The sequence below is a fragment of the Trichogramma pretiosum genome, unplaced genomic scaffold, assembly GCF_000599845.2.
Source record: "Trichogramma pretiosum strain Unisexual culture from Peru unplaced genomic scaffold, Tpre_2.0 scaffold2, whole genome shotgun sequence".
NCBI classification, from domain to species: domain Eukaryota; kingdom Metazoa; phylum Arthropoda; class Insecta; order Hymenoptera; family Trichogrammatidae; genus Trichogramma; species Trichogramma pretiosum.
In genome coordinates this window covers 395959-415518 of record NW_019641687.1, presented here as the reverse complement: position 1 = coordinate 415518, position 19560 = coordinate 395959, and the positions used below count along the sequence as shown (strand labels likewise).

Sequence of the window (19560 nt, the reverse complement as noted above, 5' to 3'; positions counted from 1 at the left end):
AGATAGTAAAAATATTAATTAACTTAGAAAATTCAAAGTTAATGCAATGAATTGAAGTGTATATTTCTTTGAGTTTGTGTTCTAGGGTAAAGTTCTAGATTTACCAATACGTAATTGTCTGTAAAATTGAAAATTAATTTTGTGGATACTTTTTATTCTCGTGAATAGATTTCACAAAATTAACGTTATAAATACTTACCAGACGACGAGAATAGCACTTTTGATTATTTTGCAGCCAATGTCAATTAAAATATTTTTTGATACAAAACAATTTCTCTACATGTCTCCTTCATTTCTTGAAAAACCTTTACCTTGATCAATCATACAAATTAAAAAATAAAACAATTAAAGTCAACTCTTTTTAGTAAGTTTGAAAAACTCAACTCAAACTATCTAAAATCATGTTGATATCAACAATGATTTAAAAAAAAACTAGTAATTTTAATCATGAGTTTTTTATAATGCACAAGAATTATATTGCGAAAAAATATTCCAGATAATTATTTTTTTTGTCAAGTTTATTTTACTACTTCAATGTTTGTCCAAATTAATTTTTATTTAAAAGGTATAAATAACATGTAAATTAATACGTTTTTCAAGGGTGATTTATTTTGTGTATTTATGTTCATATTATCTAATAATTTACATAGCAACTAGATAATACCCATGTAACAATTTTTTCTATTTTAGATCTCTCTTCTTCAATGTTCACGTCCAAAAAATGTACTGAATTATAGCAAAAATCAGTCCAAAGTTGTCGCTTTTTTAAAATGTTCTTATTGTAAGTATTTTCTAGCGTGAGAATCAAAATTTTTCGAACACTATGTTTTTTATTGTTATTGTTTTATTTACATGAATTTTTGCCCATACGTTATGTTATTTTCAATAACTCATGACGTTTTTTTATTTAACTGTGAAGTATTTGAAATCCCAAGTTCTTAATTTTTGCAAATATTACCGTTACCTTTTCTATCACTAAAATGAAAAAAGAACTAGAAACGGTTATATTTTATGTTTACGATCGAATAAATTGTAAACATTTATATCGAACATTTTTCTTAATCATTATCAAAGTTTATTTGAAAACTAGCTTTATGAATGTTTCATGAACGTCTATATGTATAGACTATTCTATTCAATTTAATGATTGAAGAGGGAGTACCTTTTTTATACCGTTATAAATAAGTAAACATCAATGTTTAATAACATTTAGATCCTTCAGTATTTTTTTAAAACGACCTGTAATGAAACTTTTTGGAAAATTCGTAAAATAATTATAAGTAAGTTCAATACTAAATTAAAAGTTACTCTTTTTGGAAAATTCAGTGTTTGTGGGAAATCACTGAACAATAAAAAGAGAAAGAATTATATCAGGCATCTTTAAACTTTAACAACTTTGTTAGCAAACGATCTCATCTTTGTCAAGTTTTTACTTTGGCTAATTATAGGGTACGATAATAGAAGTAAAAGCAAATTATTCGTACTATCATAAAGAAAACTATTTACAAACGGTAAAATTCATATCTTCACTTTTGTGTATAAATATCTATTGGTCGTGTACAAATGTTTGCTCAAGCCATTTAAATATTTTATCAAAATTTCCAATTATGCCAGAAAAAACTTCAAGACACATTTTGCGATGTAAATTATACGATATGCAGTATAAATGTTTTTTTCCTTCCATATAATTTTTCTTTGTAAAGTACTCCCATTATCCAGAAACTTGAGTGTATTCCAATTTTTATCACGGTCAAATAATCATGTTATTGAGATATTATTTTATTTCTCTCATTACATGAGGTCCTGATTTCTCTCTAACTAGTCTTGCAGTATTTTTGAATTATATTTTTTTTTATATATATGTATGTAAGAATGTATTTATAAGAGTTGTGTTTTCAGTTTTTATTCTTTTTCATGAATACTGCATGCTTCTCTCGTTTTTAGATCGAAAAAAACTTGCAGTTACAATAATAGTACATTATTTTTGAATTGGCATCCCGTTGAATGATTCAATTTTTGATATTCATCGTCTATTTTGACGAACGTCAGTGATAAGATGTTTCAACCAACTTTTAAAATGTCTTGATAATTAAATCTCAAGTTACATATAATATGTATTTATATATTTATAATATATTCTATGTAATTTAATACTATTATTTACAATGCCACCATACAGAAATGATTTTCACGCGTGTATATATATGTATAGTATATTATCGTCTATTGTAAATAATGTATGTATGTATGCTATGCGACGCTTGAACTCGGATCGCGTTGGCTGTCGATATCTTCTATCGTGATCAATAATTATAATCTTTTATCGAATCGTAACAATAAATTAAATTACATAAAAACCTTTTGTCCGATTCTCCTTGCAGAAGAATACGCATATATAATAATAGTAATATTAACACGCAATAATGCTTACCAGCTGCTTGAGCTCTTTACCTCTACTAACATGCGCGCATGATGAAGTAAAGAGAGAACAATATCGGTAAACGATCGTAATTTACGAACATTTATGTCCAATAATGTACGTACCTCAACAAATTGCAAAAATAAAGAAAAAAGTTAAACAATTATATAATATAAAAAATGCGAATATTCGCTCTCATGATCTTTCAATAATATTTTCTATACAAACTTCATCTTTGTTTTTCTGTTGAGTCATATCATGCAGATATTTTACGAGATAAAGTATTCTAGATCATAATAAACGCACTGCCGATGGATGTGTTAGTGTGTGTATCAGTGTGTACGTGTATTTCTATCTTGAATCATTTTCGATGTAGACTTTATATGCATTTTTGTATAAGACTCATATTCACCATAACAAGAATTATTTCAAAGAAGAGAACTTTGCATGTATTGCGTGAATGCTCTGTTATTCTCATAGTTGACGTTTTCAAAGATAATATTAATAACAGTTTTATGATTTTTGCCATAACAATGGAGTTCGAGGATTTCGTTGAAAATTTGAACGCCTTTAAAAGATGGTAATTTACGGTGACACGAGGTCTACGTAATTAGCTGGATAGAGGCCAACTCGACCATCTTTCCTTCCTTTGCACCAACCTTGTTCGTCCTCGTCTTCAAGTTTTTCAAAAATGTCACCTGATGGAAAAAAGAACAATTCAAGTTTGAAACCCATTGACAAGAAGAAGCAAATGAATTTTTTGTTAAGATTTTTACCTTGTTTGAAACTTAGTTCGTCAGCTTCAGCCCCCTCGTAATCGTAAAGTGCTCGAACTGGCACACCGGGTTCACCGTTGTCAACTAATGGTTCAGCCGCGTCCTCGTCCCATTCCTCTTCCTCGAAGGGATTCGTTTCGTCTTTAGCTTTGTTGCTACCATTTCTGAAGTTAATTATTTTTTGTATTATTTTTATTTTATCGTTATTATTTTTGTTCGTTTAAATGAAAAAAATAATGAGCTTACGAGATTGAGTTTCTATTGACTGAATTACTGTCGTGGTTGTTTTTCTCCGCTGGTGGTTTGGACGAGCTGTTTGTGTCGTTTTTACTGTCGCTGTTATTGGCATCTGTTGATATCACTCGACTAGCTGGCTTGGCTTTCGCTTTGTGATTAACTGGTGGATAGTCCTATATCGTAAACAATTGAGAGTGAGTTCAGTAACCTAGCTTTCCACACTTATATGTTCAATTATTTTACGTATTTTTTATAAGCTATTATATTATAAAAAATATACGTGTATCAATCGATGAAGCGTGTACAAAGAGGCAAGTTTTCATCTGAAAATTTCATTTTACAACAGCCCCTATGGTATATGTTTACTCAATAAAAATTCAATCATGTCTTTTTATGAAATCATGCTCATGAAAAATATTCAGTTTGCATTTTTGCAGCAGAACATTATCTTACATAATGTGAAAAAGCACGAATAAATGAATTTAATTCTGCTCGGTACAACGCCGATCCACTTGACTTACCTTACCAAAACGTCGTTATTCCTGTGTACTCTAAGAACCATTTTGGATAAAATAGTAAGAAGCTAAATTCACTATTTTTTGGAAATTTTACTCAATTATAAAAGTATTATCGACGTGGAGTTTCAAAAAAAGAGCCGAGAAAAAAATATGTCTAATTCTAAACAAATTTCATTACGAAACAGAAATAAAAATCTACCGAAAAATATTTTAAAAGTTGAAGAAAATAAGAATCGACTAACTATTTTTATATTGTATAATAAGTATCGTTTTCAGTGCAAAACTAAAAAATGAAATTATAATAGATGGAATAAAAAATGTTTACATGCAAGTCCTCGCCGACAGGGCGTTGATTGATAAGTGTAATGGATCCAGCAGGCAGTGCCTCCTTTGATTTTGATCCTTTGGTGATGTCACGGAACTCTTCCGTGTAGTCCTGTGAGGATTAGACATATCGGGAAGAGGACCCGAACATTCACTATTTATTTTTCATGCATAACTACTTGATATAGTAAAACAACTTAAATAATTAATTAAAATAGCCAAGGAAGTAAATTATTGAAAATTTTCAGAATTTAAAAAAAAAATCTAAATTAAACAAAAATTCATTCAAATGAAGATATTGTTTCAATAACATTAAAAACTTTTTTGCAATTATTTTGAATTTTTTAGCTAGTTATATCGTAATGAATTGAAATAGAAATATCATAGATAAAACTAAATTTTTTTAATTTCATCACAAAGTCAAATTAAAGTGGATTAATATTATGTATAATAAATGAATAAAAATGGGTGTGAGCTTCTTGCACATCAAACATGTATTGCTATAAAAATTATTTTCAAAATATCTAGTAAATGGACATTAACAAGACAACGACTGGAAAATATGATTTATTAATATTTAATACTCATTTACTCATGCTATGTTCGTCAAATTTAAGGAAAGATCGAAAATATCAAGACAATGGGGCGAAAAGATGTTTAGCAATAAAAAGTAAATGTTTCTGTGTAATTTTGTATACCTCAAATTGTGGCCAAGCCATGGCCATGGAAACACCATGATTGTTGGACCACCATTTAAGATCTTTTTCATGATCGGCGTTGTTGACAGTGTGGAAAAACTCGTCATAAATTTGAGGGAGTCTATAAAATAAATAAATTATTTTCAAGACAACCGCAATAAGATTGAGTTTGATTAAAAGAGTTTAACTTACGATGTATCTTGCGAAATATTTAGGCATTTGTGAATACCAAAAAGTACATCTTTGAAAAACTGTAATCGTTGCGCTTCCATTTCTTGGCATTTTTCAAACACTTGAGTCATATCCTCCATGTACTTGGGATTGTATTGATTTATCTCCTGCAATGCACTTTCATACTTTTCCTTGGCTTTCTGCACTTCTTCTTTTGTTTTTTGTACTCGGTCTTGCATTTTTTTTACCTGTAAATTCAATGAAATTACATTACGATCGCGCTAAGTGTTTCATTATCAATACTTGGTGCTAATTAATTCACGAGAGGCCAAGATTTATCTTAAAAGTATAAAGAATTCAATAGTTTCATTTGTTTTGCCAACACTTTTTTCTAAATGAATCTTGACTGTGGCTCTATAGTGATAAAAGATAACATTTTTGTAAATTGACAAAAATCATGAAAAACACTCCAACGAATAAAAAAAATCTTTTTTATTGTCATAATGATAATGGAGCGTTGTATTATATACATTTTTAATGGAAAATTGAACGTAAAAGCCTATTTAGAAAAAAATAAACTATAACATACTATTATTCAATGAATAAATATTCAGTCAACTAACTAAAAATGACTTTCCCAAAGTTTTAAAAGCAAACACATTTTTATGTCATTAAAGTTCTTTCTGTTGCATGTGAGTTGGCAAATAAAAAGATAATTTGAAAAATAAAAGGATTTCTAGCTTAAAAAGAATAAAGTGACTAAAACTAAAAATCTATTCAAATCAACCATCGCCTTGTCTCTATATGGTAAGTTTATTCGAAAATTACAAGTCTAATCAAATTTTTTGTAATATCATCTTTGTAAATTGGAAAAGTCGCTTACCGTAAGAGCTTTCTGCGAGGCAAAGCGACATGCGATGACATAGAATGGGAAACAGAAAAAGGTAAATTATATTACATATATACAAAGACATGCGTACAGAGAAAAAAATAAAGAATCGTGCACATATAAAACTTTTAAATTCAATGTTCTCTAAAGGAGTTTTTGTTATTACATACAAGCTCAACGTCGCTTATCTTATGTTTCCTAAAAAGAGGTTTTCGAAATTTCAGGGTCCATGCATTGCATCCACAATTTGTAATCTAAAAATGTCGTTTACGTTTCATAATATTGTATTGTGTATTCGAGTTAGGTATGTATTGAGTAAAAAATCTACTTTTCATCCTCAGTTTGATTTAAAAAAGAAATTGACTCTTCCAATAATGATAATTAATAATTGTTTGGATGTTTTTGTATTGTGTACGCGGTGTACAGAAATAAAATACAAAAATTCTAACAGGTACTTTAACACTAATAGCTGAATTAGATTGAACTTTTTATAAAAAAAAACAATCTAAATTTAATAAAATTAATTCATAACATGTTATAATTATGTAAATAGTCAAAAATTTTTGAAGAAGAATTTAAAAAATATATCATTTATGCAATAGACTGTTACTTATATTTTAAATAGGTCATGCAGACAATATGTTTATTTTAAAAAATAAAAAATATTTTATAAAACAAGTATGAGCATGCACAACAGAATTATTGACATACGTCTGAGCCTCGGGCAGTCTGAAAATAACGTATGTTTAAGTCGTCTGTTCTGTACTTTTCTCGTTTCTATGCATGGTAATTATTTATGAATAAAGTTCTTTCACTCTGCGTATTAATAGTATACAAGTAGTAGTTATATCATAACTTTTTTCATGTATACAACGCAAGCTTTGTTTTTCCATTACATAATAATGCTTTTCAGAAGTTTTTATAGCATTTTCTCATATTCAATGTCATACACGATCGAATTCTAGCTTCAATTACAAATGAGAAGTTTTTACGTTCAGCAAGTCATTGATGTATGGTTTTTTTCACCGAAGGCGTCGTGCAGATAAATCGAAGGACGAATATCACATGATTTAGCTTATGCATGGAGAAAATTATGTTTCCTTGATAATTATTGTTTTGCATATAGCATTGTTTCTTTGAACGAACGGAGGAATCAATACATTTTAAAAACAATAAAATTCTCATTCAAATGAACATTTTGAAAGAAAACCCGTACACCACCTTTGCATTACGTCTTGAGCTTTGTTAATTCAAAAAATACGTGAAGAAAGAAAGAGGATTGTATAAAAAATGTGCCACTGAGCATCGTACCTGATCAGGCGAGAGTGAACTATCAGCCGAGGCGTTTCTCTCTTGATTGGCGGCCGAACGTTCGGTTTTGCAACTGTTGTGGTAATCAGATTTGGCCTTCTCGACTTTTTGCAATATTTTGGACCAGGGCTTCTGAGCTTTCTTAAAGGCGTCTTCCATCTCTTTGCGCTCTTTTAACGTCATCATGGACTGCAACGACATTCAAGTCGGATTAAAATGACCGTTAAAAAAAAAAAAATAATGATCTTAGTTCAGGTGCATTTGTTATATGGGCGTACCTTGTGATAGGTGTCCTTCTGCCACGTCTTGATCTGCTGCACGACGTCGTTGCAGAGGTTTTCCTTGATCCTCAGGTGGAGCTCGCAGAGGCTGTCGGCCTCGCCGAGCACGCCCTTCCAAGCGGCCTCCGTAGTGCCGTACTCCGGGCCTTTCTCGATTTTGTCGTTCCAATTTTTGGACCAGGCTTTGAGCGCCTTGGCGTAGCTCTTCTCGATCTCGGCGCGCTCCTGCACGAGTGCCACGAGCGAGTCGCAGAGCTTGTGCCCGTCCTCGATGCGCTTGGTCGTGCGCTTGTAATTGCCCGGCTCCCAGAACGAGTCCGACGTGGCTATGAGCATGTTGTCGTCGCTGTGGTGTGACATGTCGATGCTGTTGCTTTATCTGCGACAAAAACAATGATAAATTAATTTTTTTTTGAATAGAGGTGCATATTCGAGTTTTACGTGCATGTTTGACAATCGCGTTTTGCGTGCTCTTATTTAATTCGGGATTCGCGTTAGTAGAGTCGGGAATAAAAAATAGGACACATACTATGCGATCGATTATCAAGCGAGAGAGACAAAAGGCCTTTCGAGGATCGATTCGCCGGAAAATGAGTCGAAGCATAAACGCTTCGTCCCGTCGACACTAAGCTACACACGCTGGGCTGCCACAAGTGCGGCAAATCTACCGCGTTATGCATCTGAATATGAGTCGCTGTAGTCTGCGCTAACGGTAAATAGATCGTCGCAATTATTCTCGAGAGCTGCTTCTTTTCGACGCTCGAGCTTCGTCGTCGCGTTAATTGTCTGCTCACGTTTATATTTGTAACCTCGCAGTCTTTCTATCTGTTTTTTTTTCATTCGTGCTCCGAGATAGTTTTGAACTTTATATACAGCAAAACGGGATGGCACGAGCTGTTATCAAGTGGGCCACAGGGGAAATTGATCGAGTTGTGCAGTACGAAATATTACTTGAAGACGTTCAAACCGTCGAGTGAGATATTTTTTTAATTGAACACGTCTTACACCGTGACATTTACAACAGACCTCGAGATCGGTGATATTCAACAATATTTATGCCCGTAGGTTAGAACTCACTTTAATTTACAATCTTGGATTCATTGAATGGAACATGACAAATGCAATCGAACATTTACATCAAGTTTGGTAAGGATGCAAAAAGGTGCTAAATTTTAAAATTGAGTTTTGGTTAAAATACCAATCTTCACATCGGTATCTTGTTGTATTATTAATTGAATTAATTAAATGCACTTAAAATCAATGATATTAGTCGAAGCAATATTAATTTATACGTGTGAAAATTCGCCCTTTTTTGGTTTTTACTTGACCCACTTTCGATACGCTTAATTAAACTTGAAACGCATGTGTATTAAAAAAAATACTTAAAATTGTGAAAGTTGATAACTAAAGCATGTTTTTGTTAAATTTAACGTCGTCGTAAAATTCTTAAAAATGGGGAATACGCAACGAATAATTTAATTTATAATCGAAAAATTATTATGACCATTTCTTCCTGAAATCTGGCATTTACATTGACGAAATTGAGAAAAAGTGTAACAATTCTAATTCTTTAAGTCTAGTTCAATTTTAGCGTAGTTAAAGCAACTGTAAAAAACTTATGAGCGAAAATTGGCTAATTTTGTCGCACGCTGAAGTGCTCATTTTTATGATAATTTTCAATATTTTTCTTAGTATATTTTTACTTCGTGGTTCTGAGACGCCGGAAAACTTGTTTCAATTAAACGATCGCCATTTCAAAACTTTTCTTTTTTGTGAATACTTAACCTCGTAAATCAATCCTTAGAGTAAAACATCAGAAGAAAATTTTCATCTGGAAAAAATAGGTGAAGAATTAACAACACTTTGTTGCGCAGCGTCTTGGTGCATACAAAGAGCAAAAAACGAATAATTTTTCTTTTTGGAGCGATATAGCATTGCTTTTACGTACAATGTCCTTTCTCAGCGGACAAAAAATGTTGCACTATCAAGCGAAAATACCCCGAAAAATGTAGGAAAAGTAGCTGCTGTTTGCTGTGTGCGATAGGGCGCGCGTCCCGCCGACGCCGCCGCGGGGGGAGAAGTTTCCGCGCGCTCGGTGGCGGTGGCAACGAGCGTTGCTGTGAAAATCGGGTCACACCAACGTAAGAGTCAGTGCACCCTTTTCTTGTTGTCAGCACGAGGTAAATAGGCGAGAGCTACGTATTGGTCGCTCGCTGTACATTGCACCTATACACACACACACATATTGCGTGCGCACAGTGAAACAGACAATAACGGAAGCTCATTCGTCTCGTTTTCCTCTTACTCTTCTCTTCTTTCTTTTTTTCATTCTGACTGTTTATACTGACACCGTAAGGGTTTCTTTTCCTCATTTTTTTTCTAGCGATGAGAATCGATTTTACGTGCTAATTACGATTTATGTGATTTCACTGGTGATTAATGAAATCGATTAGTAGCCGCACACGCTCCACGCGAGTTAGCGAGTATCCACATTATACTTAACATATTAGCTAAAAGCCACGATGTACTTTATACTCGATGAACAAGTGGGGGTCCATTTAAAAAAAATGCCACTGGGTTGGAAGATAGTCGGTCAGTTGTACATTCTTATGCGACCCGTGAAAGTAACAAGTCGTCGGATTAGCCATAAAAGATTAACGGCTCGTTAGGCTTGACTCAAAGATAATCCAACTTCATTTTCATTACGAGGGGGAAAAACGAGGTTTCTGGGCTAAATTCGAAGGATTCAAGAAATAATGTCTTTGGGTAAAAATATTGATTATCACCGCTTTAAATTTTGACGTATCTGTTTATTTTTATTCGCAAATTATTTAAATGCATCACGGGTCGAGCCGTAACTTATCGCAAATATTGACTCGATGAAATTGGCGAAAGTTGCGATGTCTGCGCGCCGCTTATTACGGTTTATGGACGAAAAGCTTATCGACCGATCGTGCAAAAGTTTGCAATAATTCCAACGCTCCCATGTATACGCGCGAGCCACGCGCAAAATAATTATCGAGAAGCGGAGAAAAAAAAATCGTTAAATTTTCCCCGGCTGAGATGATTGATACACGAAGGCGGCACAAAGTCACGTATTGCCTACGAAGTGGGTGAAAGTCTAGTAGTCTTAGTGTACGTCGGCTTGCATTGCAGTTTTTTTTTTTTTCATTCGGTGTAAGAGTCGATGCATGCCCGATGTATACGAGGGACTGAACGACAGAGTCCGTGCCGTATAGAGATAGCAAGAAGCTTACTCGCGTCGACTAAACACACGCGCGATCCATACGTGGGGCGAATAATCCGGCTTTTCTTGCGAGCTTGCGAAGATTCGCTGTGTTTTCGCTCGAATCGACGAGTTGCAGTTGCTTATATATGGTGCATGTATACAGCGCCGCTTGGTCCATCCATATTTGTGTGTTTATGTAGAGGCCGATGGAGCGCAGCGGAGCGCGCTGGATGCAACTTTCTAAGCGTTTCGCGATCGAGTCGGTTTCTTTCGCACGCGAGGCGGCCACTGCCGTAATATACGTGTGTGTGTGTGTAACGAGAGGAACTTTCCAACGACTTATGTATATGTAGCAGAGGCGAGTAAAATGATTTTCAATCCGGTCGAGGATATACTCGCGTCGCGGCATTCCGATGGAGATAATCGAAAAGCGAAAACACTGCTCGAGGTATATGGCTAGCTGCTCTAATTTATAGAAGGCGGCGGCGAGGCAGGCGCGATCTGGCCCCGAATAAAGCAGCTCGAGCGAAGATACGTCGAGTAGGCATATAATGCACGCAGGGCATGTGGCGTGGTCGCGGCCTCTGCCTATGCATATATACCTATATGGGCCTGCGGATCGTGTGGCTCCGCGTGTATACAGTTGGCGCGTTGCTCGCTGCACACGAGCAGGAGGCTGTGCAACGTCTCTCGCGCTGCTACCCATAGCCGCGGGCGCCGCGCCGGTATGACTGCATTCCACAGGAACTACCAGCAGAGCCGACGAGCTCGACGAGGTCCCGTATATACATATACACATTGTATTATGGTCCGCTGCGGCAAAATGTATATATGTGCCGGCTTGCGCGCTGCACCATCGCAGACACGCATAGCGTGGCTCGTGCGCGGCGTAGCTCCAACGATGCCAACTGTATACGTGAAAGAGAGAGAGAGAGAGAGAGAAAGAGATTCCTCCAAGAAAAAGAGAGAGAGAAGGGAGCTGCGCACTCGGCTGCTGCTGTTGCACCGACTCTCGTTGTTGACACGAAAGATTCTTCATAGTTCGGAGCTAGAGAAGCAACTGAGCGATATTTTTGCGCGCTTTTTTGCCGCTCGCGCCTCCGAGCATTGTAGGCGATGGCCGCTGCGATGCTCCGATGCTCGATAAACTGTCCGCGTTATTTCGTATTAATTGACCGTTTCTTTGATTGAACGTCGAATTATCCCCCGAAGGCCGGTGTGATGCGCTCCCGATTGCCCGGGGATCGATCCAAACAGGCAAAATGTATGTAATCAGTCGCGCGAGCACGAGTAGCGCCTCGCAATTTCCAACTTCATCGTCGAGTTAGTCGGGGAATTTTCACTTAATACGCTGCCAGGATCGTTAATTTGATTCAACGATATTCAACGATATTTTACGCGAATTTGCCGTCACTCGAGGCTTCATTTCCGTTAAAAGCACAACATATACATGATATATTTGCTTCCCCACGCGTATACATATCGCATTTCATTAGCAGCTGGATGTAATTGCTTAATTTGCGCTAGCATCGCTCTCGCACGCCAATGGAAATTTTTCTTTAAACCGTTTTCAGTCGCAATGACTCGATCATCCGAGTCGCAGCTCGTTACTTTTCAATTTGCCAACTTTTATAATCCCCCGATAATTATGAAAAATGTCGTTCCGAAGCGAGCATAAACCCTTAAATCGAGTTATTCAACTGGGAGTTATAAAAGGAGTTATAAATATATATCAAGTACATCAAATCAGACATTCTATATTTTCTTTCGCGTAAGAAAAAGTTGACAATATGATTTATTACAAGTAACTAGTTAAGATGACGTGGAGATATTTTGAAAAACAATCGAGTACGCGACGACAGCGAACGAAAGTAAAAATACAAGTCATTTGGAGTAAGTCGAATTAAGAAGGATTAATTAATCGTCGAGTTAGCGATCGTGACACTCGTTAATCGATTGGCTAGAATCGCACAAGTATATCAAAGCACGCGATATCGCCGACAAGACTTGATCCCTATCAGCAATCTCAAGATAAATATAGCCAAAAATCGTCCAAGCTTATATGCATGCGAGCGTTTGGAATAATGCAAAATACCTCGAGTACCTTGATGTGACCTTCCGCAAAGTCCGCGAGGCATCGAGTCGCGCGAACGCGCCAAGTCGTACAGGCGACTGGCTGGGAGCCGCGAAAGCACAATGACCGCGCGCGACTGCGGCCGAGCCACATTCCCCAGCAGCCCACGCGCCGCGCTCCAAAGCTCCGTAAGTATAGTCATCGGCTGGCCTAGCCTTTCTGCGTCCTGTATTTATTATATACACGAGCGAGCATCGACGCGTTGTCGAGTCAGCCGGACGCCTTACCGCGGCTAATTGTTATCGCGGTTCACGAAAGCTCGCCTACGTCGCAATTCTTGCATCGAAACTCGTCGCACGAGTACAGCTATCCGATTCGTGTCCGGGTGAATCGAGGATCGTGGCAACGCCGTTTAAAGGCTCAATTCTTGCACGTCGTTTTCACAACGACTCGCTCCCTTCGAGTACGCGAGCAATCTCTAACAAGCTCGATCCCCGAAGTCGCTTTCCTCGAACGATGCAGCGACTTCCCACAGTAAATCGTAGCTCGATTATATGAAAATAGCCGCGAGCTTTGAGGTTTGTAACGCAGTTGCAACAGCTCGTAACAGCTCGGTAACAGCTCGACGCCGAGTCAATGCGCCATGAAGCAATGGCTCCATTTTTCGTCTTGCGCTTGCAAGTACCGCGTGCACTTGAAGCGCGCCGCGATGCATAAGCTGCTTCGAGAGGGGAGTCCGAGTAAAAATTATAAGCACTAATGAAGCGAGCACGAAAAGGCCGTTCGGAAAGTGGAAATATCGCGCGCGAGCCTGCTTGAAATAATCAGCGGGTAACTATTGCTCGACGCTATGTCTATATACGTAAACCCTTTTGTGCTCGCGCCGAGCTAATCAGAGCTGTATTCTCGAGGCGTGCTGCATAATATTTCCGACTTGGTAATTGAGAAAATGGAAATGGATCGAGTCGAAGGCGGGAGCGTATGCCAACGTCTCTCGCCGCGTTTACGAAGCCGAGTAAGGAAAAGTAAGCGATGCGGAGAAGCGCAACTAACGACAAGAAAAGAAAATCAAGGGCCAAAGAGGATACTTTACGAGCGCGTATAATATAAACGCGTATAATAAATCCTGAGCGGAGGAGCGCGTGTGCCTCGCACTTCCAAGTGCGCAGCGAGTCCTCCTAGGCGCGCAAGCAACCTGCAGTTAGGCTGCACACGATCCGCGCGTCGACACGCGAGGAGCTTCCTCCTCGTTCGAGGCGCGCGCTCCTGCAGTTCCGTTCGAGCGACGCGCGCCCGGCGCCCCATTACCTTGCGCTCTGTATACGATATACGTATAATCTGCGGCTGCTTCTGCTACTGCTGCTGCTGCTGCTGTGCACGGCCAAGGTTGCTTGCCGCCTGCACTAGGCACGAGAGTTGGCTGTACCTGACCCGAAATTTACCTGATTGTCGATCGACCACGCCTGGGCCATGGCTTGCACTTGACGCAATTTTTTCAGGTGTTGAAAAAAGCGCCCTTGTTTTAAAATCATTGGCGCAAAAAAATTACTTTGGCAATATTTTCTTTTATTTCATTTCAATGTATGATTTTATAAAATTTTCATACATAGGAGATATTGATGTTTTCCCCTGCATTATGAAATGGTACAGCTATACATGAGCATTCGTACCAATATTCAAGCCTGATTTATAATACTTATTTACAGGTACGCGCCACAACATAAGTAGGACGCAACACACCATTTTCTCCTCCTCCTCCTACAGTGCAATACATATTGGGGATATATAGTATACGATGATGAAACAGGTGCCCTATCGATACATTTCCATTTTGCATTTTCATCTTTTTTACTCGCGGATTCCGATGTGTATTGAAATTGAAATATGCGCCGCACTTTTACGTCTTCATTTTTTATTTTTCATTTAATAGAAACGGGTATGCGTTGGAACGTATTTAGATTTAATCTACATACACACACCTGCGTAGAATGAAGCGTACGAAGATGTTAACTTTTAATTTGCACCTTGAAAAATTAATAGTAATAGTTCTGCTACGATAAGGTAGAATATATAATAATATATTCGTGTGTAGCTTTAACGAGTATTAGGCATTGTCCCGATATGAGTTGACCGCGAGGTGGCGCACTTGTGTTATCCGACTTGTTACTATTATTATTATTTCTACACAGTGTAACGTCCGTAAAGCAGACGACGAACTTCTTTTCGCTATATAAATTTTCGCGAAAAACGTACCGTGCGCATGACGTCGCATAACACAAGTGCGCCACCTCGCGGTTAACTCATATCGGGACAATGCCTAATATGGATGGGTATACGATGCGAGGAATGCAAACAAAATAAAACTTTGATTCGACGATATTTATGCGTGCCTGTACGTACATTTTTATACAACAACAAACTTGATTTCTCACCGCTTACAGTTAAGGAAATAAAATTTTTAAGATGCTTCGATTTTCATCATATTTCAAGCGTTAAATCGCGAATCGCGCGAGTGAACTGATTTTATTTTCCATATGCGCTCTTCAACGAGAATGTGTTAATGTTTAACAACTAATCTTATTAGATTTACGGCATTGTGCTTTAAATGGATAAAAAAGGACGATGACCTTTGGTACGATCTGCGTCGTAATTTCATCATTTTCTTCGATTCACTGTAAAACTCGAGTACATATTCGTGCATAAAACAACCGAGACTTTCTCGTTACGGATGAATGAAAATTTTAAAGCAGTTCCATTGTCTATGCACGTTAGTATTCGTGCGCGGGTGTGCATACAGCAGCGAGTATACATCAGCGAGCAACTTCCCATTGAGAATTCACCATTCAGCCGGTCTAAAGATGTGCGTTAGTGTCTGTATATTGAATGCACCTGTGTACGTGCTAGTGCTGCACAGCGCGGCGCTGAAAAAAAGATGACAACCATTCAAGTAGTAGTCGCGCGCGTGCACTTGCCTTGATGTAGGAACACCTATCTGTCCGCGCGACTTTGGTGTGCGACGCGCGTCAAGAGAGAAATGCAGAGAAGAAGAACCTTCCTCTGCCTGCGTGCATGTGAGACGAGTACAAAATGCAAACGCTTTCAGAGATTTGACAAAAACGAGTCAGTCTCGAGTCTACACGTCGCGTACATGCGTATGAGCTTGAGAAATGCTTTTCAACTCAGCCTGGCTTGTCTCGAGTTCTACTGCGTGGACTTGGGGCTAATGCCCGACGACGAATATTCGTGGCGAGTAGATTAGGCTAGATCAAGAGGTGAGCTTTCATGACTCAATAAAAATTCATTTCCATGAAAGGTTTTTCTTTTTTTCTTGCTTTTTTTGGTATTTCAAAAATGTATGTAGAGGTAAAAAATAAAATATCTTTCTCAGAGAATATTGTTTTTATTTGTTGTGAATTTCAAAGGCAAGAGTTAAATTTTTGCGCAGAAAAAAAATTGCCGAATTCGGCTTGAGTAACGTGAAATGTTTTTCAATTAAATTTAGAAATTTATCGAGGCTCGTCAATCATTTTTTCAAAATTTCATCACGCTAATGGAACAAAAAAATGAGAGCACACATCGTTGCATTTTTCAACTTTCAGTTATTCATAGTTTTTCATAGTTCCCGATCCGAAAAAAAATCCGTCGATGCCACGTGTACAACTCAATCTGCGATTCATCACTTCGAAAGTATAATGTATACGCAATGGCTAAAATCCCAAAACTATGCAACGATACGAAAAAAGAGAACTCTGAATTCTCGTGGCACGTAAAAGTTTTCGTTAGCGGTTTAAAAATTTTCAAAATAAGTCAAAAGAAAAGTGCTGAAAATAAAACTCCGAGAGGCCAACTCTTGCCGGCATGACCAAGTTTCGATGCCTAATGCGAGTTTAGTAAGTCTCGGAAAAAAAAGGGCACGTACGCCGTGGAGGCAAAGTTTCACGCCCGATACGTCACATTTTTATTCATACTCCTGTCATGCATGGAATTTCCAGCTAATTTAAGCTTTGGACACAAGATTCCGATATTTGAAAACAACGGTGCACTTTAAAACCACGTTTGCTAAAAAATCAATAGTTCCGTCAACTTTTCTTCGGATATTTTTCTGATTTTTAAACCGCAAACTTTATTAGTCAGAAAAATTTTCAAAGCAACCTGTCATTGTGGTTATACGTTCTCTTTCTCTCTGTCTGAATTGAATATCGCAATAAACACACGTTCAACAATGCGAATAAAAAGAGAGAAAGAGAAAGAAACCAAGGTTAATAGGCACGCACTTGCATTGTTATTTATTGCATTAGCCACTGAGTCAGAGGAAGAGAAAAGAAACTGAAAGAAAGGACAATGACGAAAAATCCCTCTTCGAGCTTTTGACATCGATAAACCTTCAACACTGAAGCTTTCAAGTCAATACCGATGAAAAAGCTGAATGATGACCTCCTGCAATACTTGTAAAAGCCATTTTGATGGATTTCGAAGATTTATGTGTCATTATAAGTGGATCGATATAACATTAACGAAATCTAATAATAGTTAGTTTACGCATGTTGACTTTTATAACGTTAGTCGACATTGCCTATCAGATATTGCCTAGTCGACCCTTTGCACTTGTCAAGTCCACGTCGCCTGCTCTGCGTGTCCGGCAATTGATTACATTTATGATAGCGCAACGTTGCTTTTCCAATTAATACGCGAGGCCACGGGGACGATATATTAACAGATTTTAAACATGGCGTGCGAGCCCCGCGACTGTTTTTTCTCCCTCTCTTTAACTCCAACTTCAACATCACCACGCGGCGCGTAGCTCGTTTTATTTTCGCACTTTTCATTGGAAGAGTCGAAGCGCACTTAATTATATTCTTGACACGTTGCGTAACTCACAAATTACCGAGTGTGCAAATTGTTTCCAAGGTCGATCAATAAAATGACTCATCTGAGGCAGACACTTGAAAAATGGTGACGCTGAAAAGTTATCATTCAAATGAGACAAACGTTGATAGAATTTGTAACGAGATTACTCGAAAATACGAAGAAATTTCACTTTTTACAGAGGCAATTTCAATATGATTTATCTAAATTTAACAGTATGGAATAGAAAATGAAATTCATTTTTTCTCCCAAATATAGAGCCAGTAATCTAACATGACAGAGCTTGAATTTGAAAAAAATTCAAAAAAAGCAATAAATAGTATTCGCGTTAATTTATCGTTGAGGCAAATAATTAGTTTGATTTGAAAAACCTTTTTTCATTTTATTTTCTAAGCTAGCTAAAAAGCAATCGCAGTAGAGTTTGAAAAATGGCAAAAATTCTGCGAATTGTATGATAAAATGAATACCTGCATGTAACTTTTTGCAAGCAGAGAGTATCAAATAGCCAAAAACAATCTCGATTCCGCCATTGAGGTCGATATACAAAAGAATAACGTAGCCTGCATTTTATACGCTATACACATTGAAAAGTAGTATTCCAGTCTGTGAATAATGAAGGTATAAGATAACCGTGTTATTATTAGCTAGCGCACGAGATATTACGTAACAGCTAGATGGAATATTATTATACTATATAATGTATCGCTCCGTGTGCTCGAACTTCCGAGCAGATAATTTTTTTTTGCGGTCAGAAGCAGCGAAGATGATTATTATCGATACGGCTGAAAGGTACTCTCTTCCTGCCTGTACTCCATGTAAGGCTGCGCCGCGACGAAGGTGTTGAAAAGTGGAACAATAAATATCTAAATGATTTAATATTTTCAAAGGAGCTCGTAATTTATACTGCGGGTCTTATCCAACGGCTTTGGAAAACAAGGTCGTATAATGCCTACAGTCGGATTATAATGTAATATTTCGTAACTTATTCCCCTCAAGATCTTCATTAAAAGCCATTATATAGTCAGCGCTCGAGTGCAGCAAAATTGAAAACACGCGTGAGCCGCATGCATATATGCGCTGGAAAAGTGAATTTGTGCATTCGATGCTTGCGTGGACCAATCAAAATGTACGTTTCATCGGACGGAATTTTTGTGCACGACGATGTAAATTTTTAGCCAGACAGCAGAAAAAGACGCTTGAATGAACAATGTACAGTGCAACCGAGATGACGTATATGTATAGACCGGCATAAAAGTGAGTAGGATTGAAATCGAGCAGAGCATGCCTTATGCATCGAAAGAGAGATTATAGACACAATGCAGCCACGCGAGAGATATGATTACCAGCGATGAGGCGTGAGAGAGAGACAGAGAGAGAGAGAGAGGATTTATAAGAGGATTAAATGCCATGGTACGGCCTCTCTTACGGACATCGAACGAAGCCCACTGATGCGATGCACATTCTAATCATTCTCACGCGCGACCAAGCGAGCGCCTTCCTCGTGTACGTATGTGGAATATGTCTAGCTATGCTACCACTACGTGTATCCATATACGTACATGTTTAACTGCACTAGCCACTTCGTGCGCCCTTAATTCTGCACGAATTGTATTGCGCGACTCGCTTACGCATAGCCCCCATGAAAAACTGAATCAAAATGCGCAGTAACGGTCAAAAACTTGTATCTTCTACAGTACCACTCTATAACCACTTGGAGCGCTTATGAACTGCTTACCCCATTTAGTCTGTCTACTTATCAACGCAGGA

General features: G+C 37.5%; 1 protein-coding gene across 6 annotated transcripts in view; it reads right to left on the bottom strand.

The window, feature by feature from the left end:
* Positions 1–587: 587 nt before the first annotated feature.
* LOC106655254 (protein kinase C and casein kinase substrate in neurons protein 2) overlaps positions 588–19560 on the bottom strand; it is a 36982-nt gene continuing 18009 nt past the window's right edge. For 2 of the 6 annotated variants that reach the window (XM_014375561.2, XM_014375560.2), the window contains 10 exons: positions 7622–8003; positions 7344–7532; positions 6744–6761; positions 6027–6038; positions 5165–5391; positions 4973–5093; positions 4276–4386; positions 3442–3605; positions 3196–3359; positions 588–3117 (listed from right to left, as the gene is read on the bottom strand). In XM_014375561.2, the coding sequence (XP_014231047.1) occupies positions 3005–3117; positions 3196–3359; positions 3442–3605; positions 4276–4386; positions 4973–5093; positions 5165–5391; positions 6027–6038; positions 6744–6761; positions 7344–7532; positions 7622–7984 (1482 nt within the window). In that variant the 5' untranslated portion in view covers positions 7985–8003 and the 3' untranslated portion in view covers positions 588–3004. The remainder of the gene's footprint in view (positions 3118–3195; positions 3360–3441; positions 3606–4275; positions 4387–4972; positions 5094–5164; positions 5392–6026; positions 6039–6743; positions 6762–7343; positions 7533–7621; positions 8004–19560) is intronic. The other 4 variants (XM_014375565.2, XM_014375562.2, XM_014375563.2 and 1 more) reach the window with 4 other exon arrangements.